An 18,040-nucleotide genomic window follows, 5' to 3' on the forward strand; every position below is an offset into this window, starting at 1 on the left:
AGGACCTGAACCTATGGACAGTTGATGGCTTCTAGGGGAGAGAGCATTTGCTTTAAGATTGTGGCTCTTGGTTGGTTGACCATGATGGCCACACACCTAGGAGTATAAGAACAGCACAAATTAGTATCAATGAGCAATAAAAAATAAATAAAGCATGAAGCTGATCAATAGGTAGGTGGGGGGACTAGAAGGTGTTAGAGGGATGAGTTGGGAGTGAATATGATCAAAGTACATTGTATAAAATACAAGGTATTATATATATACACACGGGTGTGTGTGTGTGTGTGTGTGTGTGTGTGTGTGTGTGTGTGTGTGTGTGTATGTATGTATGTATGTATGTACAGAAGACCTTAGAGTCAACTAATGAAACTAAGGCTGACAGTTGACCAATGTCACAGGAAAAACTGAACATGGCAAAAAATTGTAATAGTAGATACAGGCAAATGAAGAGAGTTTGTGAGAAAAAGCCTTGTTAACTGAAATTGTAAGTTGAAAAGTAGGGTGAAGAGTCAAGACTTGGAAGTGTTACTGCATTCTGCTCCATGCTAAAAGTAAGATTATCTGAGCCATGAGTCTCCTGTGTGTGATGCTCAGAGTTATCATTTGTTAGCAACCTCTTCCTTGACTGAAACATAAACCAAAAAGGAATTCCAAAGGAAACATAAACAAGAGCTCATTTTGTGATTTTAAAAAAATGTTATTCTGGTTGGGGAGAATATAAGACCATCTTCAAATTTTATGTCACATCTTCACAGAAAGAGATTTTGATTTCTGTTACAATGAAAGGGAAGGAGAGCTAGCTTAAGCACAGCTAATTTTTAAGAACTCCCAGTTCACAAATAGGTGGGTGGATGGATGGATGGATGGATGGATGGATGGATGGATGGATGGATGAATGGACAAGCAGATAGACAATATATTGGAACTAACAAAATATCTAAATTTTGCAATTTTCCAGGCTCCGGTGGCTCATGCCTTTAATCCCAACACTCAGAAGGCAGAGACAAGCTAATCTCTGTGAGTTTGAGGCTAGCCTAGTGTACAAAGTAAGTCCCAGGACAGGCTCCAAAGCTACAGAGCAACCTTCTCTCAAAAATCCAAAAAAAAATGCTATTTAATTAAAAAAGGAATAAATATTTAAAGGTAAAAAGATTTAAGAATATTCTGCCTACAATGAAGAATATGCATCCATGGAAGGCATTCCTTTGATCATTTCGTTTATGATGACTGTCACACTAAGGACAGGTCCTAGTTTTAGTTCAGCCACAGCTTCTTTCATTTCGTATGTGCAGGTTTCATTTTCTTGCACATGCTGAGGAAATCTGTTCTTGTAATGTGCCACAGTTGCTGCTATGTGCATATAGCTGCAGATGTGACAGATGTGCTAATCACACTAACCTAGAGCAACTTGGGAACTGGGGGCTGTGGACAGTTTGTGGATGGAAGTTTCTGTCCATCCCAGTCCCTCCACCCTTCAGTCCCAAATAAATATAAAGAGGCTCATATTAATTAGAAACTTTTTGGCCAGTGGCTCAGGCTTCTTATTTGGCTAGCTCTTTCTTAATTATTAACCCATTTCTATTAATCTTTGTATCTCCACATGGTCTTGGCTTACTGGTGATGCCCAGACCTCTGGCTTCCTCTGAAGCTACATGACATCTCCCTTCCAAATCACTCTCTGCATTCCTCTTCCCCTGCTTTCTCCTAGTCCAGTAGTTCTGCCTATATTTCCTGCCTGGCTACTCCTGTCTGTCCATTGGCTGAAACAGCTTTATTCATTAACCAATAAGAGAAGCATATATTCAGAGCATGCAAAAGGACATTCCACATCAGGGGGCTATATCATAGAGTGAATGTGACCTGGGAGAAAGAGAATAGAATACAATGTAGACTAGTTCTGATCCCAAGCCTTGACAGAACCAGTGGGAAGTTAGTATCAATGCTCAGAACACCCTCCCCATTTTCACCAGAGCTTTTGAGTCTTCCCTGATAAAAGGAGAGCATTTAACTGAGTATTCAGTAAGATCCCTTGTTGCCTGTAATTAAATAATCTCATGTATTTTTACCTTAAAATGACAATGGACTGAAGTTCTGGAGGGTCTCATTAGAAAATTGTTCAGTTTTTAGTTACATATGAATGGTAATCATTCTGTATTTTAATTCTTCATTGGATTAGTAGTCAGAATTATTCACCTTTAATGACATAATGCTGTGTTTGATACACAACATGTGAATGAAAAGAAGGAAAGAGGGGACAGAAAAAAGAAAATTGAGCAACTGTGATATTTTTCTGCTTTTGTAACCTTATTTTACTTCTTTGGTTTCATGCTACTGTTCTTGTGCTGTTTAGAATAAAGAATTATAGTTGAATGTGCTCTCAGGTAATACATGTCTTACATTTGCCAAAGAAAACAGTGTGAGTTATAAACTTTGTTCTTCCCCTCTAGATTCGGAAAGAAGAAAGATGATAAGGGTGGAAAGGTGGAGCAGAAAGGTACCCAGAAGCCCGGGAACCTGGGAGAAGAAGAGCTGGAAAAAATGAAAGAGGAGAAAGAAAGGTGAGCAGATATCAAAGCCCTCCCTTTGTGGACCACAGAATCTGTGCTTAAGTCAGGGGCTCCCAATAACCAACAGAAGTGATTTTACTTTAAGAAACATGGCAGAGGGCTGCACCTTCCTGACAAAGTGACCCACCTTCCCAGCAAATCATTATCATATTTATAAGGAGAAATCATAGCTGTGTTTTCCTTTATCGGTACCTATAGTCCATACTATGCTACTCCCGGTTCTGACTCTGTCAGTGTGTATTTCCCCATGGCTTAAAGAATGCTTTTTTCCCCCTGCTACTCCAAAGGTCATTTTGATATTGATGTTTAGAACTCTCAAGTTCCCCTAGTCTGCTCCTCATTTTTTGACAGTCTGCTCTATGCCCTTCTTAATTATATTCTGCTAACTCCATTTGGGTCATGTTATTTGAGAAGTACATGTCCTCCTGTCCTCCCTTTTTCAAAAGCTACTGTCTTTTATTAGGCTATCAGCAAGCTGAAAAGTATGCTGTTCATCTGTTAAAGAGCCAGTTTCATTTTCAGCAGTAATGGCAGTTTGTGAGGGCCGAATTCTCCCATTTGAGGAACACCATGTTCCGTTTGGACAAGAGGGCCTTCACCCATCTTTGATCTTAACTCAGGCTCTTCTCCCAAGTGGATGCGTAAATATCTGACTTTAAAACATGCTATTGAATATTCACATAGCTCCTGCAAATTTTTTGCCTTCCTAACAAAATAAAGCTCAGAGAAAGACTAAGATGAGGCAGAGCTGGATCTAATAATACATATTTGTCTGTGATTTCTCAGGGGAAGTCGGGTGTATCTGGTTTTCCACTTGCTCATTAGCTAAGTCTATCCTTATGGTTTTTAAGAGTCCATTCTTATATTTTATCACTGTAGTGTACATACTAAGAGAACCACATCTATTCACTGTTTTCTTGCACACAGTAGTCTGAAGTATCTCCTGTTAACCTTTAACCCCATATTGCAGTCAATTCCCATTGAGAAGACTGACTTTGCCAATCATGGGGTGGGGGAGAAGCTATTTAGTTCTTTCTCATTTTTGAGAAGTTGATAAGCTCTGGTTCCAGGGTCACCAGAGCAGTTAAAAGGAAATCAAGTGTTCTACATCATTGTTGACTATTCACCTAACAGAGTTACCCTAAAGACAAGAAAAGCACTCCCCATCATAGCCCAGGATTCAGTACTCCTGGAACATAAATGTAATTCAGGGACAGACTTTCATGCATGCTCTAGCAGAGACATCTGCACTGGGAGGCTAAATCATAGATCTTTGCTGCTCCCCTGATTTCATTTATTGAGACTGTGTCCATGCCTCATCTTCGGGAATCTGAGCTGTTTGCTAGAATGCAGACTGGACATTTTTTGCAGTTCATTGCTTGCTTGAAATGGGGGTAAAATCTCCCAGTAGCGGGCAGACTATGTGCCAGCTAGAAAATTGATAACTCATAAAATAAGGTGGGCTGTCTTTAAGCAAGGGTTCATTTCCTTTCTAGGTTTGCCTTTAGGAAGCAGGTGCCTGAGGGAGTTTTGTTCTTAAAAGCAAAGCTGTAAATTTGCCTCAGCTGACTATATAGGCTTCAGGACCAATATTCCTAAAATATGGCTGGTAAAAATATTGAAAGAACTGTACTATTAACCTGCATTTAAGCCACCTGCCACACATGAACACATAAAACAGATCCAATATAGGTTTCCTACAGACAACATTGTCTCAGTCAGGTGCTGAGGAAGAAGTTGAAGGACCCGATTTTAGGGTTGGGTGCTATAGAATTAATTAATGGCCAAGTCATTTCAACACTCAGTGGTTAAGAACCAAGAGGACCAAGGAGGGTGGGGGTGGAGGCTGAGCATGTGGTGTTGCTCACAACCCTGGCTGTCCATCATCCATAGGAAACCAATTTACAGCTCCCACAGATCTCAGCAAGTGTACTATTCTTTATGGAGAGTTGTCATGGAGTGAAAATGAAAATAGAAAATAATGATACAGGCCTTTTTTCTTAATATAATCAAAATTTGCTTCTTTGAAATGAGTCAAGTATTCTTATTGCTTACTAATTCTGTCATAATTCTCAAGGGTGCAACAGTTTTCCATTAACCATTTTCTAAGTATTTAAAGCACTTAAATGAAGTACACACTGTATAGCATTGGCGATAACAGTTTATCAGGACCAGTTTTTAAATCTTCAAGAATTTTATGAGCTGTTTTGGCCATTTGCTCTTTAAAATGGGTACACAGATATAAGAATCATTTGACCCCCCAGGGGGTCATGACCCACATGTTGAGAAACACTGCTCTAGAATTAATACCCCATACCACAGGGGTGGGAAAAACTCAAAAGCTCAGGAAGAACATTTTGGAAGCATAAAAATATAAAGATTATTAAAATTATAAATAATTATATCACAATCCCATAGCTATTGTTAATAGTTTTATGTTTTCTATAACTATTTGGAAACTTGCTATACATGCTGCTTAGATAACATAGTTATATTTTCACATCATGATATTCCAAATACTTTCCCATGCCATTTATGTTTTCAAACATGTTGATCACTGCTGAGTATTCTGTGTGATTAGTATAATAAGTTATTTACCTTCTACTGTCTAACAATTATTCTGCCTACATACTTTTTGCTCTTTCAGATAGTACTATGATGAGCACCCAAGTACAAAGTCCTTATAGATTGCCTCAAATCACAAAATTGTCGTGCAATTCCTCTTATTCTACCCTTGTAAACATCAAGATTATATTATTCCCCTTCCATTTATTTGTCATGTTGTTTTTATTATTGATACCTTTTTATAAATTAGCTGCATATCTAGTTCCCGATATAGGAGTGATTGGTGTATGTGAATACTTCACCTACAACTCTACCATAAAAATGTTAACAAAAACCATAAAATAATTAATCACTTTATAGAAACATAGAGTCTTGAATGCTGATTCTCAATGGGAAGAAGCCACTTTGCACACCCAAGGAAGTTTGATATGTGTAAAGACATTTCTGACTCCCTTACTGCAAAAGGGTGAGGGAGAAAGAGTTTTTAACTGCCTTTTACTGGGTAGAAATTCCTAAACATGCTATGATACACACGACTTCCAACCTCGGCAAGAATGAGTTATCCATTCCAAATGTCAATAGTGCAGGGTTGAGAACCTTTCTAACCTCAAGAATTCACATAAGGGAAACTTCCTGGATGTCAGAAATTGTATCATCTCATAGTATCCTATGGATAATGCAGAGAAATACTCAGTTTGCCAAATGACATGACTCTGAAAGGTTTATTAGTTGTATGAGAAATTGTGCCTGAATATTGCCAAATGAATATTCCATCTACATAAGCATGCAAGAATAGTTTTCTTGAACATTTATTTTAATGCTGGCCTGCTGAGCACTGCCATTAGTGATGGTGGCCTGCTGATCAGCTATAAATGCCAAGACATTGAAGAGGTTGACAGTATGTATGATGACAGAGGCATCTGGAAGAATGGAGTGAATCAAACAGAAAGAAGTTAATAGGAATAAATGTAAAGTCTTACATTTGGGCCCAGAAATGAGCTGTACAAACACAGGATGTGGAGGGTTTGACTTAATACCAAATATATGAAAAACTTGCCTGATGGTTTTAGTTGAGGGTAAGTGCAGCATGAGTCAACATGGGGATATGCCTGCCAAAAACTTAATCCATCTTAGGCTGCATTACTGGAAGTTCATGTACAAAATGGAGAAACAACAATTCCTGTTTTATACTGCTCAGATCACACCTGGTCTAGCTGAGTCTGTCTCACATAGAGAGTGGGAAGCTCTACACTACAACCCATAAAAAGTACTAACGGACCTGGAGTGGACTTTAGCTGGTATTTTGTGTTTGAACAACTGTCAGATACAAGAGAGAATATGTTTATTTACAGCATTGTTTTCATCCTATCCTACTTTACCTACTCATCGATCTATTTATTTACTTGAAAATACTAGTAGAACATTATAAAGAAGAAACACCCCAAAACATTAGAATGCATTATGAAAGTGAGTTTGTTGATATTTGGAATGTTTAATAAGAAGCCAATGACTAGATTTAGTTCATCAGGTAAATATTAGAATTTTATTAACCTCAATCACTGATGTATTCCTTCCCTGCTTAATTATATGTGTACATATTCAAATAAATAAAATATTAGTTCTTGCAAATGAAATACATTAAGCCATATACCAACTAAAAAAATCACAAGCATCATTAATGCTAAAAATTTCCTTAGATGGTCTCTAGAGTCTCTTCCAGATGTTAGACTCTGAGAAAAATCTAAGTACAGAAGAATCCATTGAATTTCTAAAGCAAGCTCCCCTGAACTTGCCAAGGCGCTGACTCATGTAGTGTATATAACACTCTTCTTGGGGTGTGCAAGGCCAAGTTTCTCACTCAAAATTGTGTGGTGCAATTTTTCTCATCCCCTATTCCATTTCCTGAGTTTATGATTTGTCCCCTCTTGACCCAAGTCAAACGGTCCATGGCAACGAAGCCCCACATTAAATAAACTCATCATTTTTGTTCATGCTTCAGTGAAATGGGCCATAATAAAGCATTAGTTCTAAAGGTCTTTATTCACTGCTAGATGATGAACTCAATATTATATGCAAAGATTATTTGTCCTGGCTAAATTAAATTAGCATTTTCCCCACATTCAGATTATGTAAATTAGTATCATGAGCTGACAGCAAGATTGTTTTTTAACATGTCATTAATTTTAGTTGTTTAATTCTAAGAACTAAGTTTGTAATCTTTTGTATAGTATGATTTTTTAAAAAAAGTCTTAGGCCTGTAATATTCTTAAATATTTATCTTCTTAATACTGTCTCAAGACAGGTGGAGAAAGACTGAAAAAAAAATGATCTCCCCACACACACCACTCCCAACTTATTTAGGATTGTGGTGTTGACTAACATATCTCCACTAACAGGAAAGACTGTTTTCTGTTAAAGTTCCATATTTTTGACCCAGAAATAAAAATTCACTAAACGCAGCCTCTTACTGAAAGTGGAAAATAAAAAGTTAAAAACAGAAAAGTTAGTTACATATTCCAAGTCCCTCTATCCCACTTATGCCATGTCAAGGTTTGTTTTTCGGGGAGATCGCTTGTCACATTAATTAAACATCACTTGTATGGATCATATTAGAATCTGAGCAGATAAATGAAGAGACTAGGGGGGCGACAATGTGTCCAGCTTCAGCACGGAGAAGCCTGGAAACATATGGGTCTTGTTCTCAACAACAGACCTGGACAGAATGCCAGTGAGAATGAAGCTAAGATTGAGGAAAATTAATCGGTCTCGGTGTCTGAATTCAAGGTTCTTGGTTTTCTTTCCCTTCAGGACACCTTCCAAGAACTGCAGCGGCTTCTCCCTCACCTTATCGCCTGGGCTGTTTGTGTTCCCTTAGTTTGAATCAATACATGTGTTTTTGATATTTGGCAAACCAAGATTTAATTATGCAGCTGCAAATTCCCCACATAAACGGAATGCATCTTAGAGATATAAAAACATTCAGAAACCATTTTATAGTTTGAGAATTCAAGTGGGTGAAAATCTATTCCCAACCTCTCTGTATTTTATTTAATTATGGAGGACTTTTATGTTACTGGAAATTGCAATGAAGACCAGAATAAGAGTACAGTGTATCCAACACTGGTTCGGAATTTTTTGGAAAAAGAAGATGCACATGATAGTCTGAGAAAGTATTGCATTGTGAATTAATATTTTAGCTGTAACCCACATATTTACTGAATTCTGAAATACATAGAGAAACAAATGAATTGGTAGGGTTTTGTCATTATTTTACCCTAAAAAGAAGTGCATGTTTTATTAAAGAAACCAGAAGGTTGATTTCTTTAATTTGCCAAGTGACTCTTGATAATTAATTATTTACTGAACTTAATCTTTGGCACAGTTTAAACTGTTGAAAACAGCCATGTTTTGGCATGGTTACATACAAATGATTAATTCAGCATGGTTTGACTTGTCAATGAATACCCCTGTCTTTTGCAGTAGAATTTGCTGGGTCCCGTGGTTTGGGCAAAATAAAATGTTGGAGTGGGTCCCAGTTTTAATAGTCCCAATTTATTATTACCACTGAACCCTGATCAGATCATGGACTGGATTAGATCCCAGTTTTTCAAAATGCCCCAATTTATGGCTCCCTTAGAATCCTGATAAAGCTGTGTATTTGAATGGGGCTTTGGTTGGCTAGAAAAGACCTAGTTAATTACTTATAGGTTCTTATTAGATCATCCCACTGTTTGAAAATTATGAAAAACATTACTAGGTGGTATTTCTCAGGACAAGGTCATATTCTCCTTTTACACTGACAGAAGGAAGTGATCAAGTTGCTGGTTTCCATGGTACTAAGCATCTTCAGTGACTGGGAAGAGGTCTTGCTGTATGGCATTGATTACTGTTGTGTTCAGGTAGTGTGGAAAAGCACAGACAATAGCGTCCTGGTCACAGCTCACCAGAACCCTTCATTTGATGGCAATATTTCAGGGTTACCTTTGATTTACAGGGGCAAAGAGTAAGACCCAGGGACAATGTGGATGGCTTGATGTAATCTCTGCACTTTCATCTGATCACCATAACACCTGTCTTAGAAATGCTGATGGTCACCAACAAAAGTTGGCACATTACAATATTCCTATAGACAAGCAATGGGAACACCTACATCCACTTGCCACGCCAGCATTTTTTATGAGCCAAAACCCTTTTATGGAATTTGAATCAATGTTAGAAGTGCTGTATTAGCAACTACTTGTCAGCTGAGCTGGATTAATACATAAAATGAATCACTAGACTGGCATGCTTTCCAAAAGTCATTTAGGAAGGCTTCTGTAAAGTATACCTCTTAAGCATTGTTTTAAAAGAATGCTCCTGTATGAATATATCCTGAAGTAGCATGTCACATTAGAATATGTGTAGCACTGTTGAAATCCATTCTAAAGAGGACTATGAACTACTCGGAGTGATTCTCAGAAATGTTTAGAATATATTATTAAATTTTTAAAATGGGAAAAAGGTTCTTAAAATGTGGTTGATGCAGGACATCTGTTTTAATAGACACATATTAAGTAAAATATATTTGCTATAGTCAGAAAACTGGTAACTCACTAAATTTTGTGTCAATAGATTTATGGTTTAACAAAGATTGTGTCTAGCACTAGCAGAGTTTGAGAACATTTTCTGTGAAAGCTTTGGGGAGTATAACTGGTAGAAAGCCATTTGAAGACTAGAATTTACACATTTGCATCCCAATGTCATCATTTGTTTTTATAGTATGAAATAAAAACACTTTAAGGAATATATTCATATTGCCCCCAGTTTCTTACCATGAGTTGAAATGGCAATAACAATATTTAAATGTCTGTTTTATGTTATTTGTTAGGGGAAATGCTTTTTAATTGCTTAGCTCTTTGGAAGAAAAAAATTCCAAAATTTAGAAATAAGTGAAAGTTAAATGATTCCAGAACATTTGCTGTAGACCTGTTTGGAACTGGACATTGGAGTAGTAAACTTAATTTACTAAAAGTGCTCTAAATGTGCAGACGTATCAGATTTTTAGAAATCAAAGAATATTCTAGAATGCTGTCTCATCATCTTTTCTTATTTGGACACATTTTATATTGTATCCTGCTTTGGAAAGCCTCCATGACAACACATCCACTCTGCAAGGCAAGGTCAGGTATTGTTCACATCTTTGGCAAGCTTTCCTAGTTGAAAGACCACTCAACTTATTGTCTCCCTGAACCTGCCTCCCCACACACCACCAGTACATCGTTTATCTAAAAACTAGAACTTAGGCCTGGGATTTATAATGATAAACTGTGAATGTGATTTTTCCACATTTCTTAAGAAACTATGAAAATATTTGGGTCTCCTTCATTTGGGGTAGTCTTTTCACTAAGGGGTCAGAACACATCCTAGCTATCACAGTTTGGACAGGTGCTTTTGGCATCTATGAAGTAGAAAGCAAGGATACTTCTCAACATCCTTGGGGAAGCTCTCTTTAACAAAAAAGTTACTACCTAAGATATCAGTTATGTCCAGGTTGAAAAGACCTATGTAAAATATGTAGATAATGTAGAATGTTTAATTTAAATAGAAATATACTCCAGATACTTAAGGACTCTGCAAGTTGAACCTGAGAATGTATATTTTGAAAGCATTGCCCAAGTGATGCTTCATTATAGCCACATTTCTAGCCAACTCAGCCTACCTATGGCCTAGAGAATACAAGTGGCCACAAGGAAAGGTTATGAGGCCCTGGAGTCAGGAGGACATTGGAGATAAACCCGACTGGGTATGCACACACTACCTTATTACCTTATAGCCATAAGCTTTAAGGGTCTCATCCGCTGAGTGAGAAATCTGCCTTTCTGATAGTTGAGAAAATGAAAAGTAGTGTTTGTGAAGAAGCACCTGGCTCACTTTGGGCACTGGGTGTTATTTTCCGACCTGCTTTGAGGATTAAAGCTCCCACTTACCCACTCAGTAGCCTTTGGAGCCTGGAATGTTCTGAGCCTTGCCATCTGTGAAAGTTACTGAATTGGATCCTGTCACAACGAAGAAGGCCAACTTGAATGTAGACTTGGCCCAGCTGGGAGTGGTGCCAGATACTGCCATTCAAGAAACATCACCTCATTTCTTATTGATCACCAGTTGTAGCAAGCTTGGCACAAGGCAGCAGCACAGTAGCGAGGGAGTGTGGTCGGCAGCCAGAGCTTGGCAGCATGAAAACAAATGCAAGAAGAAGGGACACAAATGGTGAGAGTTACTGCCAGCTCCTCCAAGATCACAGGGTGTGTGGTTGCAGGAAACACTTGTAACCACAACCATTAAACTCATAAAATCTTCACATTTGCATTTCTCCTGTCTGTGTTGCATTATGAGGGAGAGGTGAACCCTGATCCGCTTACACTTTGAAACTAGCCTTGAGTGGAAACTGAATCGACATGATGTTTTATCCCTCCTTCCATTACCTCTCACCCATCTGACTTTGTCCTATAATTTAATTAATAATTTTACCTTATATTTAAAGTGGCTTCAGACTAGTTTCAAGTATAATAATAATAATAATAATAATAATAATAATAATAATAATAACAATAATATTTCCCTTCCAAGCTCAAAAAGTCCTTTCTCTTTCTGCTTTGTGCCTCTGATATCTTTGAGAAATGAGGAGCTTGGGGTGCTTTTTGAGGTCTACTTCACCATCAAGTCACTTTTAAGTAATAGTAATAACTGGATTTTTTAGAAAAATATTTTATATATTCATGTTCTTGGAGGAACTTAACAAGTATATAATAATTTGTCACTTCATGATTTTTCTGTAGTTTTTTTCAATGTATATGAGTGTTTACCTGAATGAATGTCTGTGTACCATATGTGTGCTTTCTCAAAGAGCCGGAGGGTACCTGATCCTCTGGGAAAGGAATTACACATGGGTATGAGCTGTCAAATAGGTGCTGGGAATTAAATCTTAGTCCTCTGAAAGAGCAGCCAGTGCTCTAACCCACTGAGTCATCTCTCCAGCCCCAAGATATAGTTTCTTAAAACAGAGATTGTTAAACATTATAGATTAAGGTGAATAGATCAGTAATATAGGCTGAGTATCCCTTAGCTAAAATGTTTGTGTCCAGAAGTATTGCAGATACTGGAGTTCTCTGAGTTTTTGGAATATCCATACAGACATTATCAGCTAAGCATTCCTAGTCTGCAAATATGAAATACCCTGAAATTCAAAAGGTTATGTATGGACATCATGTGAATCTTCAAAGATGTTTGGGATTTCAGAACACTTTGGATTTTTGTATCAGAAGTACTCCACTTGTCATGGGTTTGATCAAAGTCCTTTCTTCCTCTAAATCTTTCAATGACTGCCTATTGCAACAGTCCAGACACCTTGGCTTAATGAGTCTGTGACAATATCCACACTTCATAATCACAATTTCTATTCCTGGACCATATGAGCTTATGTTTCTTAACATTGTGTAGACCCTGAAAGGCTACGTCAACTCCCCCCTCACTCTCCCTCCCTCCTTCTCTTTCTCTCTTATCTTCCCTCCAGACAGAACAAGCAAAGGATGAGAAAGTTTCAGAAAAATATGTATAATTTACCAGATGGTGTAGGGAAGAGACAGGCTTAGAACCCAATAATATCTGATAGCAGTGCTCATTCCCAGGCAAGGCAAGTTCACAGTTTATTGAACTCCCACTCTGATAGCTTCTTTGGGGTGATATTTAATCATGATAGCATTATTAACCTTCAGGGTTCCTGCAAAGTTCATATGATAAAGTACCTAGAACTATGCTTCAGCTTTGCACTTGGCTGGCACACGTTATTATCAATATTGTCTTTTCTATACCGAATTATGCATGTTTGTAACGAATACCTTATCTATTACTAGATTTTAGTTGTCTGGGGTTGGGACTGTGTCTCAGCCATTCTTTTAATTCTCTTACTATCTAATATATTATATTTCACAGAATAAACAATAAATATGGATGGATGGATGGTGGAAACAGATAAAACCATGCTGTTATCATAATTTTACTTTTCTTTATAAGTGAATAATTGTTTATATGGAACTCAGAGGTAGAATAGGCTGAAGAAATGGTTAACAAAGCCATCTAGTTTACTGACATAAGACTTTGTAGATGCTATGAAATGTCAAGAAAGGCAAGCTCTTTTGTAGCTAGCAATAGGTTAGTGGAGCTGCATCAGTGAAGCATAATGGCTAGTCTATTAGGAATCTTTATCACTAAAGTAGATACTCAAAGACAAGACCATAAAATGAATGAAATCCATCTGCTTTATAAACAAGCAAGGACTAAAGAGCTGGCTTTGTGGCTTTGTTTGGGATTTGTTTTCTTAAATTGAACCCTTGGTCTCATCCTCTTTCATTTGTTTAAATATAACCAGTTGAATTTCCTTTCAAGAATGTTCATGTCAATATTTTAAGGTGAAATATTAGCCTTTGGAATTTTATGTATGGAAGAGAAAGAGACACCCTGTCCTGAGCTTTTCTCTATCAAAGAAGGATCTCACTGTGCTATATATTGAGCTGAACCAGTTAGAATTCATGGTACAGATTTCAGAGAGCAAGCATGAAAAACTGTGACAGTAGAGTAGTAACCAGATCCCACAGAGTTGCTCTCTCAGGGAGCCAATACTACAGAGCAACAAGCACAGACCTGGAAGTCTGTATTAGCACTGAAGTAGAGTCTTTATCTTCTAAATTATTTCTTATTAAATCCTCCCCTTTAAATTGCATGTCTTTTCTTCATGCCTAGGTCCTAATTCTCTTGAAGCATAGGTACTAATGTCTACTTGTTTCACTTCTTTCCATCTTTTTCCTTTGTTTGTTTGGTTAGTTCTTGAGTCAGGGTTTCTCTGTGTAGCCCTGGCTGTCCTGGAACTCACTCCGTAGACCAGGCTGGTCTAGAACTCAGAGGTCTGCCTGCCTCTGCTTCCCAAGTGCTGGGATTTAAAGATGTGCACCACCACCACCTGGCTATTTCCTTATAACCTAGTAGAGAGCAGATATTTAGTAAATAAAGCCCTGACTGGCATAAAAATTAAATATATATATATAATATATATATTATATATATATAATTTTAACATTGCTCATATAATTTTAAAAATACACAAGATATTAATAACTAATGGGGACATAGTAACCATGGAGTAAAATACCTTGTTAGAAACCTTGCCTGTTTTTGAGAGCATGTGGTTCTGCTTAAAAATTGCATCAACTAGCACCAGTAAGAAAGCATAAATAGATGTGTAGATGAGGACTGGCTTAGAAAAATCATATTAAAATAATAATGAATTACATTATTGACAGAATCAACAGCTAATTAAAAATTCTATCAGGGAAGATGTAAAAGATGGCAAATTTCCAATACAGATTGACACCAAGGGCACTGACATAATTGATATTTGTTCAATACCTAAGATGCTTTGCAATTTCTAATTGAACCTTGGATAGCTAGGGATACATCCATATGTCGATGTGCACACACACACACACACACACACACACACACACACACACACACACACACACACACACGATATTTTCAGAACAAATCATGCATCTTTGCAAGAAAGTATATGTTTTCATCTGAATGACCTTAAAAGTTGTATTAATAGGTTTGCTTTTTAAGAAAAAAAACCCACTGCATCATGATAATGTATGATGTAATTCATATGTTTTTAATCTGGCTATAGTGGATGCAATAAAGTCAAGATAGGATAATTTACGAGTTGGACATTCAAATTTTAGAGTTTCATTTTGTAATAAACCAGTGCATATTGAAAAAAGATCTGTGATAGTCAATGATTAAATATCTTGACTTTTAAAGAGAGGAACATAGTGTCGTTATTATAATAATGTGTCATTATTATAGCTTACTACTTTTGACAGTAAAAAAAATACAAATTGATTGCATACCCATACAAGATTTCCTTAATACAGCAAACTAAAAGATTTCTATCATAATTTTCCTATTCCTAACAATCAATTGTATTGAAAAAAATATAAATTTGCCCCAGGGGTTTCAAAGGATGGACAAGCATAGCCTGACAGAAAGGTATAATGTAAAAGCAAGATCATTTTACAAAAAAAAATTGCACAGAAGTGGGCAGTTTAGTCTTGAGGAAGCACAACTTATCTTCCAGCAAACAAAGTTCAGTGCCAAGAAAACATATTTTATGCTCAAACACATCTTGCCTAAAATGTACATGTGGCACAAGCTGAAAATGCATGCCTTAGTCAGGTCTTTAGGCTCTTGTCTGCTACCACAGCTCCTAGGAGGCAGAGGCAAGAAGAGCATGTGTTTGTAGCCAGCCTGTGCCATATAACAAGACTCTGTTTTGAAACAAAAGAAAGCCTATTACCATTTATGATCAGTTCATACCAGCTAGTGAAATTATTAAGACTAAATATAATCTCATAAAGATAATCATGTGACACTCAGTAATTTCAGTTTATTTTTGCTGCATACTGTTCTTATTCAAATGAGTTTGAGTTCAAGGAATTTTTTTAAAGTGAAATAAAAACTAATATACTGTGGAGCAACCAGAAATTTAAGTTCTCAAATAGTTATGTAATATATTTTAGCCCATAAGAATTAGGCAGAGACTGTGAGTGAAACATATGTGATGTGTTTTATGCCCTTAAAAACATATAAGCTCCATAGACATGTTTATGACTGTATTTATATCTTCATTTTACATTGCCTGCTAAGCAGGAATTCCTAATGAAGGAGTATGAGAAACTGTTTCAAGCATAGCCTAACAAATTATTACGTTTTAGTACAGTATGCCATGGTATCTGAGGGCATCATTCTAATATGAAGAGCCCTTGACTGTCTAAAAGTCTTTCTGATTGTGGGAATTTTTGTCATGCCGAGCAAGGCCTTGATTATGGCAGATGCACAGCAGGCATGGATGTGAATTTGGTAATATTCTGAAATCAGTACAGCAGGCTAGCTCAGGCACTTAAGACAATACACTAAGAAAGTTAATATATGAACCATTGGTGCATTACAAAATTGGTTAAATACCCACTGAGGTGCAAGTATTGTAAAGGATGCTTAGAAATGAAGTTTGTTTTGTTTTGCTTGCTTTGATGTTTAAGGAAGAGGGTTTCTTTTCTGGGGAGCAATTTGAAATTCCTGTAGGTAACCCAAAACAGTTTTTAAGGTAACCCAAATCATGTCTCCAACCCTAGGTAAATTTAATTTTTAAAATAATTTTATCACATTTATTTATTTGTTGATTTGTTTGTTTTGTGTGTGTGCATGTGCATACACACACATGCCCACACATGTGTACGCCATTGCACATGTGTGTAAGGTGGAAGACAGTTTGTAGGAGCGAGTTATCTCTTTCCACCACATGGGTCCAAGGGATCACATTTAGGTGATCAGACTTGACAGCAGGGGTATTTACTGGCTGAGCCTTCTCAACATCCCCATATGAACTCCTAAAAATATACTTCCTGGACAAAGACTTTCAAGATGAAGAAATAAGTGAGACCTTACTTTTTCTCATGGTCTGCCTTAGAGGAGACAAAGGTCAAGCAAGCAATTATCTCCAGATATTCAAGTGAGGAGTGCAGTCTGGTTTATGGGATGCATATCTTGGCACTTTTCCCATCATGCCTATTCTTACATGCTGAAAGCTTGCTTGGAAGATCATCTCAGTCCCTCTTACATTTTACTTAGTGCAAGAATGTTTCTAATCTGCTGTGTGCATAGCAGTCCTGAGTGCCATTCAGTCAGGGCCTTCTCTGGGAGCTCACTGACTCCTGGGGCCTCATACTGGGGCCCAGTGGATTTATGTTCATTTCAGTCTAGCAAGCCATGCCTTTCTAACAGGCAATTCTCCTTTGATACCATTTTGTATCCTCTTGTTCTCTTAAATCCCCCTTCTTTTTATTTATTTGTTTGTTTGTATCTTTTTACATTTCTCACAGGAAAGACTACCTTTATTTTGTAATTTCTGGTGAGTCCGTTCACAATTTCAGTCCTAAAGGCATTATAAAAGATTTAAAGCTGAAAACATAGCTGGTGGAATACTTGTCTACCAGGCCCTATTTTCAATACCCAAAGCAGAGAAATAAAGAAGAAAGAGGGGGAACTAGAGAGGGAGGAAGGGGGGAAGGGAGAGAAACAGAGACAGAAACAAAGACAGCCAGGAAGAAGGGAGAGAAGGACAAGGAAGGAAGGAAGGAAAGAAGGAAGGAAGGAAGGAGGGAGGGAGGGAGGGAGGGAGGGGAGAGGGGAGGGAGGAAGGAAGGAAGGAAGGAAGGAAGGAGGAAGGAAGGAGGAAGGAAGGAAGGAAGGAAGGAAGGAAGGAAGGAAGGAAGGAAGGAAGGAAATTATTTGGAAGAAATTTAGCATTTTGGTGATCTATAGAATTAACATATATTTTAGATCCCTGAAATTTTTACCTTTGGCCATGTTACCATGACTTTGAATTTAATGTTAAATTGAAGTTATATAAAAATTATAAAATCCAAGGATTTCAGTAATTTCCTGCCATGAATCATTTGTGACTTTTAAAAGTTACCTTTGGCCTAACGTCTTCAGTAATTCAGTATGATAATGTTAACTGTCAACTTGAAGAATCTAGAATCATCTGGAAAATGGGCCTCTGGACATGCCTGGGGATATACCTAATTATGTCAAATGTGATGGTAAGATCTACTTATTATGAGTAATATATTTTCCTATACAGGAGATTCTAGACTATGTGAGAGGCAGAGAAAGCCAGCTAAGCATCCATGCACTCAGATATACCAGATCCATCAAACACAGTGATGGACTATAACTTGGATGCAAACAAGAATTGAGCAGCTAGGCATTTGGGGTAAATGGCAAGATAGGTAAAGCACTGTGTCTCAACAAGTTCA

General features: G+C 37.3%; 1 protein-coding gene across 5 annotated transcripts in view; it reads left to right on the plus strand.

Annotated features, from left to right (window-relative positions):
- Positions 1–18,040, plus strand: part of LOC100770975 (partitioning defective 3 homolog B) — a 1,032,377-nt gene that overhangs the window by 824,676 nt on the left and 189,661 nt on the right. For all 5 annotated transcript variants that reach the window (XM_035440979.1, XM_035440980.1, XM_027397031.2 and 2 more), the window contains one exon: positions 2,448–2,558. In XM_035440979.1, the coding sequence (XP_035296870.1) occupies positions 2,448–2,558 (111 nt within the window). The remainder of the gene's footprint in view (positions 1–2,447; positions 2,559–18,040) is intronic.

Source organism: Cricetulus griseus, chromosome 2 (assembly GCF_003668045.3).
Source record: "Cricetulus griseus strain 17A/GY chromosome 2, alternate assembly CriGri-PICRH-1.0, whole genome shotgun sequence".
NCBI lineage: Eukaryota > Metazoa > Chordata > Mammalia > Rodentia > Cricetidae > Cricetulus > Cricetulus griseus.